General features: G+C 40.1%; 1 protein-coding gene across 1 annotated transcript in view; it reads right to left on the reverse strand.

Annotated features, from left to right (window-relative positions):
• The window catches only part of AKT3 (AKT serine/threonine kinase 3), a 298230-nt gene that overhangs the window by 143411 nt on the left and 140078 nt on the right, over window positions 1–14741 (reverse strand). Inside the window, exon 3 of the mRNA XM_044916426.1 lies at window positions 2132–2243. Within this exon, the coding sequence (XP_044772361.1) occupies window positions 2132–2243 (112 nt within the window). The remainder of the gene's footprint in view (window positions 1–2131; window positions 2244–14741) is intronic.

Here is a 14741-nt window from a genome sequence, read left to right on the forward strand (position 1 = left end):
TATGTATATGTGCCATCCATAATCAGAGAGGACAGAATGGATTATTCAATGAAAAGAAAAGAAGAACGGAGCTGATACAATGGTCTCATCCTTTGGAAAAAGTAGATTCCAAACTTCCATCATCCAATAAAACAAATAGAAGATTTTTTTTTAGTGAAAGTAGAAATATATATTACATTTACAAAAAGAACGGATTTTAGACTGGCAGACAGAACACAGAAAATACACAGCTTTTCCAGTTCTCACTACATTTTTCTAAGTCTTCATTAACATTAAAGTCATATAAAATCTCCAAGCAGCAGATTCGAGATGAATGTAGAAAAACACACCCCATGGTAAATATAAAGATGCTGTTTTTTCATTTTTACTAAAACTGCTTTCTCCTAGTTATAAATGCAAATAAAAACTGATTGTTCAGGGGCGCATGGGTGGCTCAGTCATTAAACGTCTGCCTTCGGCTCAGGTCAGGATCCCAGGGTCCTGGGATGGAGCCCCACGTTGGGCTCCCTGCACCGCGGGAAGCCTGCTTCTCCCTCTCCCACTCCCCCTACTTGTGTTCCCCCTCTAGCTGTCTCTGTCAAATAAATGAATAAAATTAAAAAAAAAAAACTGTTCAGAAAAGTGGTGTGATATGTAAGAGCAGGAACTATTTTAAAGTCTTAAGATATGGCGTAAATCCAGCTTTGCAAACATAAATGGCAAAATTAATCATGCTTCAATGTAAATCCACTAAGAATAATATTTCAAAGACTATACAGTGACATGGGAAAAGTTCCATTCATTCAGCCAGTCAACAAATACTACGCTGGAGCCTGGACTATGCTGTAAAGATAGAATATTGAGCAAGGAACCTACGATCCTTGCTAGTCAAGAATCTCACGGTCTAGCGAGAAAGGCAAACAAAGATTACAGTGCTGATATACTTGATATAAAAGGTGCAGGGAGATATGCAGTCTACAGCAGCAGCACCTACCTCGTCTACAAGAGTCAGAGAAGGTTTTGTGGGAAATGTGGTATTGGAAGCTCAGATCTGACAGATGAATAGGAATTAGCCCAGTCATGGTTATGGGTGGAACTATAAGCAAACTGAGGACTTAGCAGATAGAAATGCCCAGGAAGACAGGAGTGGACAGGGAGAAAAAGACATACGGAATTGTATATATGCTCAAGACCTAAATACATCTGCAGAGAATAAGACTGGGAGTGTATAAAAGAAAATAAGATCTGTCCTTAACTCTGGTTATAAAATTAGGAGTGTTTTCTAGTTCTTTTCTACTTTTCTTTCCTTTCTAAAGTAATCACACATTACCATTTACTGTTTACTGACCAAAAAGCATTATTAAAATAATACTTTACTATTTACTAGCTCTTATGGGAGGTTATTTTTGTTTTAAATCTTAGACAAGTCTCCTCTAAGACCTGCTTCATTCATCTGGAACATAGGCTAGTAACATTTAACTTCACAAAGTTGCTGATTTGGATCAACCATGATAACATCTGTGCAGGAAAATGGTTTTGTGGTTGTGGTTGTTGGACTTAACTCAGTTACCACCAGATCAGAGGGTACTAAAACAGAACCGGGGTGGGGGGGGTTGGGGCAGGGGTTGTAGGAATGCATAGATCAGGAGGATGACAAAATGGCCCAATGAAGTTGCCACTCCCCTCTAGAGCAATGAGGACAGTCGATGGCAATCAATCCCGGTGCTGTTTTTTTCATGGAGCTTAGCCCCAGTCTCAGAATCCTTCCCAGCCTAAACTCCAGGCAGCCCCTTGCATAATGGCAATGCTACTTGAAACATTTTGCTATTACTAACCTTAAGATTCCAAATATGAACACAATCAATTCAACCATTTTTAAAGGTAGTTTAGTTACAAAAATGTCCCAATTTATATTTCAAGTTTTAAATGTCCTGGTTTTTGTTAAGAAGACTATCTTACAGCAGTTCTAGAGGTTTTGATTTAATATGTTCCAAGCCTCTGTTATTCATCTATTATACCAGAAACAATTATTAAGGGACTACAGGATTTTACAAATATGTTCACATATATTTACAAATGGTGAAGTCAGATACACATATATCTTTATACCGATTGTTGCTTTTTCACGAAATAGGAAAAACAAATTTCTTACCTTTCCTCTGGAGTATCTACATGAAATGTTCTTTCTATAACAGTGGTCCACTGGAGACATCTGATAATAAATGTGTTTGGCTTTGGTCGTTCTGTTTTCATTAACTGGCATTCTAGAAATAACATAAAATGTCTCTTTGAATATACTTATATTTAAGCCACAAAGTAATAGTCAAGAACGATAGAGCTCTGTTCTAGGTGAAACCACTATAACCTCACAGCTTTCCATGGACCTCCACTCAGGGTGTTCACAACCTGACCTCAGTCTTCTTTTCCAATCCAACACCCATTCTGACCACATGGTCTATTAACCAACCAAACTGGATGACTTAAGTTTCCCCAAATACATCTTGCTCTGCCCTAGCTTTTGCCCCAGCTGCTGGGGCACCTTTGCCCTAGCTGCTCTTACTGTCTGGAATGGTGTCCACTGATTTCACCCCTACACTCAAAACCACACCTATTCTTTAAGGCCCAGATCCAATCCTACTCTTCCCATGAAGCCTTTCCTATCAACCTGGTCCTAAACCAAACATTCCTCTCTCCATATTCACATTACTTATTATTGTACCCCTCATTTTCACTATCTTATATTATTATGTATCATTTAAGAAGGTATCCTTATCCCTTACTTAGATTATATAGGGTATAGGCCTCTTGACCGTATATACCACCTAAACTCCTAGTAATCACAGCCCGTAGAACCAGCTGGTCAAGAGGGATAAATTATGTCAGGGAACATCTCAGAAGACTTCAAAGAAAAGCAGCATCCTGTAGTGGCTGAGAGTGTGGAAACAAGCACCTACATCATAAATTGGTGTGGGAATTAATAATAAATTAGTACAAGACTCAGCATAGCGTATGATACATAATTAGTTTTCAATAGATGTTAGCTATTATCAGGTGTATACCTGAGCTGGTCTTTAAGGATACATGGTATTGGACAACAAGACAAAGTAGGGTAGGGTTGTTTACTGACACTGCTCTTTGGAAGAAACAATTTCCCTGCAGCTGACAAAGTCAACTGTGTTTTCTCAGTGTCTGCCTGTTCTGTCCTATTCCATCATTAGCAACTATCAACTACCATCTCTAAGTCTCTATAGGACCTAGGCATTAGCCACATTGGACTAGTTCATGGACTCCTTGCACCAAAAAAGATCATTCACCTAGGATCTCTGCTTAGTTTTCTTCTCTTTTCTAACAAGGTTTCATGGTTTCAGCCATCATCATCTCTTGGTTGACCAATATAAAAATCTGAACTTCTTTCCATCTTGGATCTGTATTTTGTGATACCCGTGATTAACTATACAGTGGATGTATCTACCTGGTTGAATTACTGGTTCCTAAAACCTACTATCTTTCCTCCTGATTCTGTTCCTTCTCCTGGCTTCCTAACTTTCCTGTCATCCAGACTGAAAACATGGGGCGCTCTTGTTTGATATTGGTAATGTATGCCATTACCTGGCTTTTACCAGAGATGCAGTTCTACTTCAGACTCTCACTGCCGAATGCCTCAACCTCCCCAGGTGCCATAAAGCTCTTCCTATGCAGAAACATGGAAGGGCTAGATCCATTACTTAAAGCTAGAAAGTGTATCCTAAAAGACGTCGGAACTCGGGACTTGTCATGATGAGCACAGGGGGAGGTACAGAAGTGTTGAATCAGGGCGCCTGGGTGGCTCAGTCGTTAAGCGTCTGCCTTCGGCTCAGGTCATGATCCCAGGGTCCTGGAATCGAGTCCCACATCGGGCTCCCTGCTCGACAGAAAGCCTGTTTCTCCCTCTCCCACTCCCCCTGCTTGTGTTCCTGCTCTCGCTATCTCTCTCTCTGTCAAATGAATAAATAAAAATCTTTAAAAAAAAAAAAAGAAGTGTTGAATCACTATACTGTGGCTCCTGAAACGAATATTACACTGTATATTAGCTAACTGGAATTTAAATAAAAACTTTAAAAAAAAAAAAGACACCTGAACTCGTCCAAAAGCGAATGGATCTCTCCTACCCTTGGTCTCCTGCCCACCTCGGCTTCCACTCCCTCCATCTCAGCCGGCAGCGCCTCCATCCTCTCAAGTGCTCAGGTCAAAAGCCCTGGGCTCACCCTAAGTCCTCCTCTCTCGTCTCCCACCTCATTCTGGAAATCCTGTTGGCTCCGCTTTCAAAAGATATCCAGTATCACTTCTCACCTCTTCCACTATTATCGGAACAAATCACCATTATCTCTCACGTGAGTACTTTGAAAACTCTAGAACAGCTCTCCCTGCCCCTCACTACAGTCTGTTCTCAACACATGCAGCAGAAACCTTCTTAACATGATCAACTGCAGAAAAAAAAATATATACATCCTGCAGTGTTTCCAATTCACTAAGAATAGAAAACAAAGGCCTTTCAATGATCAACAGGGCCTCTATGTGATCTGGGGCTCCCATCCACTCCACTTAAGTTCCTGACCTCCTCACCTAGTTAGTATTCTCTCTCAGGCCCCTCTGCAGCCCAGCCACTTGCCTGCGTTTCCTCGAATATGTACTGCACCTCCTCTCCCAGCACTCTGTCCCCTCACACAGCCCACAGATAACGCCTCACTACCTTCAAGTCTCAGATCAGACCTCACCTTTTCATGGATGCCTACCTTGACCGTGCTACTAAACTCTGTGATCTGCACCCCTCATCCAGACTCCCCCACCCCTCTTACCTGCTCTACTTTTTATTTCATACCATGTTATCTTCAAACACATGAAATGACTAACTTAGTATCTTTTTTGCTTCCTGTCTCCTCAACAAGAATGTAAGCTCCACTGATATATTCTTAGCACTAAGAACTGTGCCCATCTGTGCCTAAACAGTGTCTGTTTTGTTTTGTTTTTTTTTTTTTATTTGACAGAGAGAGAGAGAGTGCAAGCAGGGGGAGCGGCAGAGGGAGAGGGAGAAGCAGGCTTCCCGCTGAGCAGGGAGCCCGATGCGGGACTCGATCCCAGGACCCTGGGATCATGACCTGGGCCGAAGGCAGACACTTCACTGACCAAGCCAACCAGGCACCCCAACGGTGTCTGTTTTTCCTGATAGCAGACACTTAGTCAATGAATACTGTCCAGATGGATAATTCTGATAGTACTAATCCAACAAGAAGGTAATTTTGATGACATAAGAAAGAGGAGTAAACTTCTGGAGCAACTTCCTCATGCAGTCAAGAAAGGATGGGATCTGCTGGATAAGTAGAGGGCTGGCTCTAGTCAGGAGTACAGGCAGTTTAGTGGCAGAACAAGACATGGAGACAAAAGGGCCCAAATGCAGTCAAGGGTATACATGGCAAGCAGGAGCTGAGAGAATTGATTTTGTTGCTCCTATTGTTTTCAGTGAGTTAGGGTGTAAAGCCATCTTTAAGAATCAGGTTGGAAGAAGATGCACCGGTGCTTTGCGAAGAAAGTCTCCAATAGCCTTCTAGGAGAATGAAAGAACAGACAGACTAGGGAAATATAACATGACAGCTGGGTAGCATCAGGAACCCACTGGAATGGAATGATCAAGAATTCAAGCTAGTGCCAAGGATCATGGTTGTGTATTTTCCCCAGATACATTCAGCTACATGGGTGCAGGTGGGGCACAGAAAACTGGATTTCAGCAAAGCTGTAATTTAACCAAGTAAGTTTGGCAAAGCAAGAAAATGAAGAGAGGATGCAAGACATCTTGGTTGAATCAACTGATGAATTTAAACTGGGTAAGGAGGAAAACGAGAACCTGGTGGTGTGTAAGATAATGAAAAGGTGGTAGATTTGACAGGTCATAATATCTATTGTTTCACAGTGAGATATTGTACAGCAATGTTACACACCTTTTGAGACCTGAATGTTAAAAAATACCAAATACAGAATGCCAATTTATATTCTTGTTTGAAATCTGAAAGTTTTATTTTTTTATTTTTTTTTAAAGATTTTATTTATTTATTTGAGAGAGAGAGAGAGAGAGAAACAGCATGAAAGGGGATAGGGTCAGAAGGAGAAGCAGGCTCCCCACCGAGCCGGGAGCCCGATGCGGGACTCGATCCCAGGACTCCGGGATCATGACCTGAGCCAAAGGCAGTCGCTTAACCAACTGAGCCACCCAGGCGCCCCATGAAATCTGAAAGTTTTAAAATACCAACACTATAAGTAGGCATGGTTTACATCTATCTCTATAAAGCACAGACCCAATCCGATTCTCTGTGAAGACCACTGTTCTTCCAATATAGTTCCTTCTTCACAAAACTCCTATTAAGTTTCTGGCCAGGGTTTAATCCAGGTTAACGTGATGTCCTAGTAGAAATTAGGAATTATGGGCCCCACAGTCCCCCACAGCATGTGTGACGTGACAGCACGTGAGGGGACACCATCAATACTTCATGAGAAGTGACTGAGTGGCATTTAATGTAAAGAACGGAGGACAGACACTTCAAAGATGAGCAGGTTTCAATCAGGTCCTTCTGAAGCCTAGCTGAACAAAAATGTTACTATGAACAAGCAGTAAAATAGAAATAAGCCTATATATTTTTTGATATACTCTATAAATGAATCCTATTTCTAAATAACACTAAATTGAGACGGTAAAAGAGACGAGCAGCTACCAAAACTGACTCAACATATTTAAGTGGTGTTTGGGTCAGTACCAAGAGAAGAGGACACTCCGCCACCAAGTCCCAGGGTTTACTGCTGTACAGGAAACAGAAACAAATGTAGTTAAAGAGCTGAATCTGAATTCAGAACACTTGACACTTTAAATCACCATGTTTGAACAAGGGGGCCAGGAAACAGAAAAACTTTGGGTTCTTTTATGCTAGCCATAATACAAAATCATGAACACATCCTATAGCTCCCCCTAAAATGAAGAAAAATATGGACGTTTTCAGAACAGGGTTCATGTCTGAACTCTCATTCTTACAGGAGACTCTTACTTTTTTTTCCCCAATATTACGTTTTTTTTTTAAATTTAAATTCAATTAGCCAACATACATTAGTTTCAGATGTAGTGTTCAATAATTCATGAGTTGCATATAACATCCAGTGCTCATCACATCACGTGCCCTCCTTAATGCCCAGCGCCCACTTACCCCATCCTCCCCCACCTCCCCTCCAGCAACCCTCAGTTTGTTTCCTAGAGTCGAGAGTCTCTCATGGTTTGTCTCCCTCTCTGACGACTTCCCATTCAGTTTTCCCTCCCTTCCCCTATGATCTTCTGTGCTGTTTCTTATTTTCCACATATGAGTGAAACCATATGATAATTGTCTTTCTCTGACCTACTTCGCTCAGCATTAATACCCTCCAGTTCCATCCACTCTTCTTCTTAAAGGGAATGGTAGCTAATAAACAGATTAGCCAATATTTCTTTAGAAGAATATCTTCCTTTTAATTATGTAAAGGTTCTCAATTCAAGCTGGACCACGTTAAAATTTTAAAACCCAAAGCAGAAGCTTCAAATAACAATTCTGAAAAGCTATTACTCGAATAATTAGCTAGAATTTCTGGAACGATTTAACACACAAGAAAAAAGCATGTGTTCTTATATAAAATGCCAGGTAGCTAACTTTTATTATATCACAGCCCATAATACTTTCCAACAAAGTATTTGTTACACTGGTACTTGAGTTAGTTATACTAAACTCACCTGAGCAAGTTAAACTACAAGCTAAATTTCAAGTGTTCTGCTTAATTTTACACATTCTGAACCACAGACGACCAAGTTTATTTGAAGCTGTAATTACTCTGTAAACTGGAGGCCAATTAGAGGGACGGTAACACGCCAGATCAAAAAAATACATGCCGAAAAGAATTTTTATATCACCTGTTCAGAATTTATTAAAAATATTAGATTTTATTTCAACCTCTAGAACCTTAAATGCTAATTTCTTTCTTTTAAAAATAAGTTCTACTAATATTCAACGTGAAAAACAAAGGCATAAGAGACTCTATTTATAATTAAATCACCTAATGAAATAACGCTGTCAGTTATAATGATTATACCGAGAGTGTATTTTTGATCCCCCAGATATAATACTATTGTGGATATTCTTTAAAGGGGCCAGAAAGCATCTCTTCCTTTTGTTTAAAGTTTTTACTATCTGGGAGTACAAAAGCATAGGGTGTAATTAAGACTCAACACATCAGTCCTAAAGAGATTCATTCAGTCCAGAGAGAGCGAGGAGTGTGGCAGGTGCACTGGTAAAGAGCGGGTCCCATGGAGGATATCTGTTCTGTGATCACTATGTGCCAGGCCCCACAGGCACTGATGGGTCCTCAGTGTCCCCCATTTCATCCAGAGGACAAGCCTACAAGGTGTTCTTGTCCTCCGTTCCATAAATGAATGAACTGAGACTAGCCAAACAACTTGCCCCAAAACACACAGTTTGTAAGAAACTGTATAGGGATCTACCCTCAGGTCTACCTGAATCCAAATTCCATGCTCTTCTGGAGAGAATAAACTGCTAGGAAAGTGTCTTAAAGGCTCAGTAGCCATCTGTCCAAGGGATGGGACAGTCCGCTCCATCTTCTACACCTCCCCATACCTTCCCTACAAAGAAATCCAGGACGTTTTTCACCTGAGAGGGCCCCAATGTGTTTGCCCCTGGCTCTGAACACAGCCTAAGGATGGACAGGTATAAGGATTATCCCCTAGCAGGATCCGGACCTGGGTACTTCCTGTTTCTCCAAGTAGGCATGCAGAGGGAAGGTGACCGAGAATGAAGAGCAGAAGGGAAAGAAGTAGGTAGTAAGAAGGCAACAAAACCTCTGGGTGCTCTTGCTGCTGGGTCTCACACCCTGCAATACCAATAAAGCTAGTAAGATTTTTCAATTATTGATGATGGAAAAGTAATCGCCAAACTTGCACTGATCCAGCTCCATGTTTCTAGCGGTTTCTGTATGAAATATCTCCCTATTAACCCAGAGTCAACATAGCCTTCTCCATCTAAGGAGATAGGACAGAAATCCAAGACGTTCTTACATTGTATTTCATAACACAACAAGTTCTATAAATGAGGGGAGTAAGATTGGCTTACTAACACTATACTGCACTCTAGAAGATGTTTTTCACTTTATGATACACACTTCAAATTCTAACATTTTAATTACCATAAACTTTATTACTCTGGTTTTAACATGGGATACTATTTGTGGACTGAAATCATGACATATTAAAGTGAACCTCTCCTGATACATTTTTCTTTAATGAATATGATCACCACAGATACCACCATTTACTGGAAGTAGACTTTCAGAGCCAACATGTTTCCCATCAGCGTTTCTCCATCTTGTCTTGTCCACCAAATCCTGTCTCTAATTAAACAAACAAAGGGAACACCTCCAGGGTCCTCTGGAATAACTGGAATAACTGCTTTCTGCCCACCCTCTGCATACTTGAAATTTCAAGTAAAAATATACTATGGTCACTGTGGGACAATAATTAAGATACAAAACGACATAAGGCATTTACTAACAAGAGTTACAAGAGGCATGCAAAGATCCAGGGGACTCAAAACATATGACCAGGCAAGTTGCTTTTTGGTTTTGTTTTCTGCAGTATAATAGCCATGGACTCTTTTTTCTTTTTTTTAATTGTGGTAAACAACAACAACAAAGCACAAAACATAAAATTTACTTTAACCCTTTTCAAATGTACAATTCTATGGCATTATGTACATTCACAATGTTCTGTGGCCAAGCTGGTTTTTGAACTCATTGCTTTATTTATTCTCATTGTACAAATCATCTACGCTTACTGTAAAAAAAGTCATAAACAGGGATAGCTAAAACTAAAAGAAAATTAACCATCATCCTACCACACAGGCATAAACCTTGTTAATGTTCTAATGTATATTCTTTCCAATCTTTTCTAAGCAGTTTTTTTTAAGTAACAATGAGACCAGGGGCGCCTGGGTGGCTCAGTCAGTTAAGCATCTGACTCTTGGTTTCAGCTCAGGTCATGATTTCAAGGTCCTAGGATCGAGCCCTGCATCAGGCTCTATGCTCAGTGGGGAGTCTGCTTGAGATTCTTGCTCCCTCTGTACCTCCCACTCATGCTGTCTCTGTCTTTCTCTTTCCAAAATAAATAAATCAATCTTAAAAAAAAAAGAGAGACCATAACATATGGGACATATTAGGTAAGTGCTCTGCTCATTTCATATGTTGTGAATTTTTCATTTCAGTAAATGAAGGTCTTTAACATCCTATGGAACAGTGGCACAGAGCCCTACTATATTCAGATATCACAGTAGGTAGTTTGTTATAATAACCCACAAAACAAATAGAAGTGGATTATCAGATGTAAACAGGATGACATCTAACCATTTTAACACAGCTTGCTATTGGGTACGGTGTTAAAATCTGAAAAATAATCGTAAGCACCAGTTTTGTTTTAACTAAACAAGAAAAACTAATTTAGATTTGGAATATGATGAAAGTGGGATTTAATAGCAGAATTTTAAAAGAATTTGACAAAATGTATATTAGATTCCAACTTCTCTAAGGACAAAGTCCATGATCTTTGATTACCTAGTCCTGTGCCGAACACAGCCAGTCTTAAATGAATAAACATAACGAGAGAATATAGGACAAATTTAGTCATGTAACTAGTGAAATGACACTTCATTGAAGCAATCAGCAGAGCGTTCCAGAAGAGGGGACTTTCCACAGGTCACACAGCCTTGTCTCTTTATGAAGTGAATGTAACCGAAGTGGGGGTGTTGGTAGAGGACACAGAACTCTTCCAGACCAGTAGAGGCTTAAGAGACATGCCCATCAAATACACCGTGTGGTCCTTAATGTGTTCTGCTTTAAACAAGCTAGCTGTTGAAGATATTTTAGGTGACAACTGGGGAAACCTGAATACAAATTTTTTTATTAGATAATATTAAAGATTTCTAAGTTTTATTAGGTGGATAGTGGAACTGTAATTATGTGGGGGAAATTCCTTATTGTTTACAGAGATCTGTACTCAAGGATTCAGGGATAAATGTCATAATATCCTAATTTACATTAAATATTTTAATCAAATGATAATGTAAGTCTGGTAAAATGATAACTGTTAAGTCTAGGTAATGGACATAGGAGAGTCCAAGCAGCTATTTTATTGATCTGTATGTCTGACATTTCCCATCATAAAAAGTCAAAAATAGAAACCCCCTCCAGGATAATATTAGATTCTTTCCTCAAAGTATGTACCAAAATAAACTACCAAAGGCTTAAATGGCTGACAGTGGAAAAGGAAATTATTTTTTAAAATATAAAGTAGACAGGAGAATGTCGAAAGCGAAACCACTTCTAGTTAATTAAACTTATTTAATGCAATTGAAACTTCAGAATATTTCACTGGGCATTTAAAAGTTTATAGGAATCACTGCTGGAATAATCAGCTTCTTTAGTATTGGACTCTCATTTATAACCTAAATGCCTTGCACTTCTATCTGTATCAATGGGACAATCTCTAGTCACACACCCTCATCAGCACTTACCAGCGCACACCAAGGTGAGTGAACCATAAACATACACACAGACCAACAGGCGTGCTTTCCCTCCCCTAACTGCCCCTGCTAATCAAAACCACACACTACAGTCATGGCCTTTGTCTGTCACCTCTCCCTAACCATCAGCAAGGCTGTGGTTAGGGTCTCTCCTAAAATCCCCTCATCAGATATCTTCTCCTTGTTCTTGTTTTCATTTCTTTGCTCCACCTGATGTTCTTGGCCCCCTTCCTTCAGGTCTCCCCGACCCCCGTGGCCCCAGGATACCGACTTGCCCAGCTTTGTGTCCATCTCTCTGACCACTTCTGAGTATTCTTTCTTAGGATCTCTTCTCCCAACTGAGCTGCTCCCTTAGGCTCAGGGCTTTGTGTTAAACTTTTCTTTCCTGATAATTTTGTCCTTAATAAATTCAGACATTCATTAAGTAAATATTTATTGTGTGCCCACAGCATGCCAGGCAACAAGCTAGGCCCTGGGGGTAGAGGGGTGAACAAAACGAAGTCCCTATTTTTCACACTTGGATTTTACGGAGCCGAGGAGTGGTCAAGCAATAACCAAGCAAAACAACTAATTTATAAGAGAGCAGGTACTTATGAGGATTACAAAGAGAAACGAAGCAGGGCAATAAGTTAAAATGACAGGGAGGTGGTACTACTTTAGAAGGAAGTGTTAGAAGGGGCTTCCTTTAGTAAAAGGAGGCACCAGGCAGCCATCTGTGGGAAGAGTGGTCCAGCTGGAAGGAACAGGAAGTGCAAAGACCCACGGCTGGAAGGAGCCCACAGATGTGTCTGAGAAACAGCAAGGAGTCCAGGGTGGCTGGAAGAAAAGGTAAGTTTAGGACACGGTAGGAAATGAGGTTAGGAAGATCTTTAATGACCTGGTAAGGGCTGCGGATGTAATGCTGGGGAGGCTCTCGTGGTGCTTTGCCTCAAATGTCGCCCAATGTCTGATGATTCTCAAACCTGAACCGTCCATGTGGCAAAGCTGACATCTCTCTCCTGAGGCCCTACTATTACCTGATTCTCACCATACCTAAACGGGTTTCATTTCTTGTTTCCATTTTTTATCCTTCAAACTGAAAATTACCACATTGACAGTGTTTCTACTCAATTTATTTCTGTATCATTTTCCTAATCACCCAAGAAACACATCGTCAGTCATCCTTGACTCTCTTCCAACCCATAGCTAAGCCAGCAACATTCATCTTAACAATTCTTTCATAAATGTCTCTTTCTCCCAGTGACAGCCAACCAGACACTAATTACCAAAATCTGGATCCCTGAAATGGCCTCCCAGACGGTCTCCCTTTGCCCACCCTCCTCCCCATCCAGTGTGTCCCACCTATGACTGGCCTGATTAGTCTTACTCAAATTCTTATTCCACAGGTCATTCTCCTTCTCAAAAATCTACTAGTCTCTGCAAGAGAAAGCTCAACCCCATTAGTCTGACTTTTAAAGCTACTCATAAGCAAGCCGGAATCTTTTTAAAACTTTATTCCTTGCCATAAAAACAATGAGTACCCCACCAAAAAAACTACTAGAGTTGATAAATGAATTCAATAAAGTCACAGAATATAAACTGTGTGGAAATCTGTTGCATTTCTGCACACTAATAATGAAGTAGCAGGGGCACCTGCACCTGGGGGCGCAGTCGGTTAAGTGTCCAGTTTTTAGTTTTGTCTCAGGGTCTCAGGTCATCATCTCAGGGTCATGAGATTGAGCCCCATGTTGGGCTCCACGCTGTCTGGAGTCTGCTTCAGATTCTCTCTCCCTCTCCCTCTGCCCCTCCCACTCATGCTCCCTCTCTCTCTAAAATAAATAAATAAATCTTTTTTAAAAAATGAAGTAGCAGAGAGAGAAATCAACAAAAAAATCCCCTTTACAACTGCAGCAAAAAGAGTGAAATATCTAGGAATAAACTTAACTAACAAAGGAGGTGAAAGACCTGTACTCCAAAAACTACAAAACATTGAAGAAATTGGAGACAACACAAATAAATGAAAGATTCCATGATCATGGACTGGAAAAACAAATATTGTTAAAATGTCCATACTACCCCAAGCACTCTACAGATTTAACACAATCCCTATCAAAATATCAACAGCAGTTTTCACAGAACTAGAACAAATAATCCTAAAATTTATATGGACCCACAAAAGACCCCAAGTAGCCAAAGCAATCTTGAGAAAGAACAAAGCTGTAGTCATGCAAACAGTATAATACCAGCAAAAAAACAGACACATAAATCAATGGAACAGAGACCCCAGAAATAAACCCACACTTATTTTGTCATTTTATCTATAACAAAGGATGCTAGAATATCCAATGGGGGAAAAGACAGCCTCTTCAACAATGGTGTTGGGAAAACTGGACAGCTACATGCAAAAGGATGAAACTGGACCACTTTCTTACACCATACACAAAAATAAGATGGATTAAAGACCTAAATGTGAGACCTGAAACCATAAAAATCCTAGAAAAGAACACAGGCAGGAATTTCCCTGACATCAGCAGTAGAAACATTTTTCTAGATAGGTCTCCTGAGGCAAGGGAAACAAAAGCCAAATTAACCTATTGGGACTACACCAAAATTAAAAGCTTCTGCACAGGAAAGCAAATCATCCACAAAACAAAAAGGCAACCTACTGAATGGGAGAAAATATTTCAACACAAGCAAACAAATAACCTGATTTAAAAAATGGGCAGAAGAGGTGAATAAACATTTTTCAAAGAAGACATCCAGATGGCCAACAGAGACATAAGAAGATGCTCAACATCACTCACCATCAGGGGAATGCAAACCAAAACCACAATGAGGTATCACCTCACACCTGTCAGAATGACTAGAATCAAAAAGACAAGAAATAACAAATGTTGCTGAAGTTGTGAAGGAAAGTGAACCTTTATACACTACTGGTGGGAAGAGAAACTGGTACAGCCATTATGGGCAACTGTATGATGGTTCCTAAAAAAATTAAAAATTGAACTACCATATGAACCAGCAATCCCATTCCTGGTTATATAGCCAAAAAATTTAAATCTGTTCATTACAGCATGATTTACAGCAGCCAACTTATGGAAACAACCCAACTTCCCTATGATGGGTGAATGGATAATGAAAATGTGATATATTAAA

This window comes from Neomonachus schauinslandi, chromosome 6, assembly GCF_002201575.2.
Source record: "Neomonachus schauinslandi chromosome 6, ASM220157v2, whole genome shotgun sequence".
Lineage (NCBI taxonomy): Eukaryota > Metazoa > Chordata > Mammalia > Carnivora > Phocidae > Neomonachus > Neomonachus schauinslandi.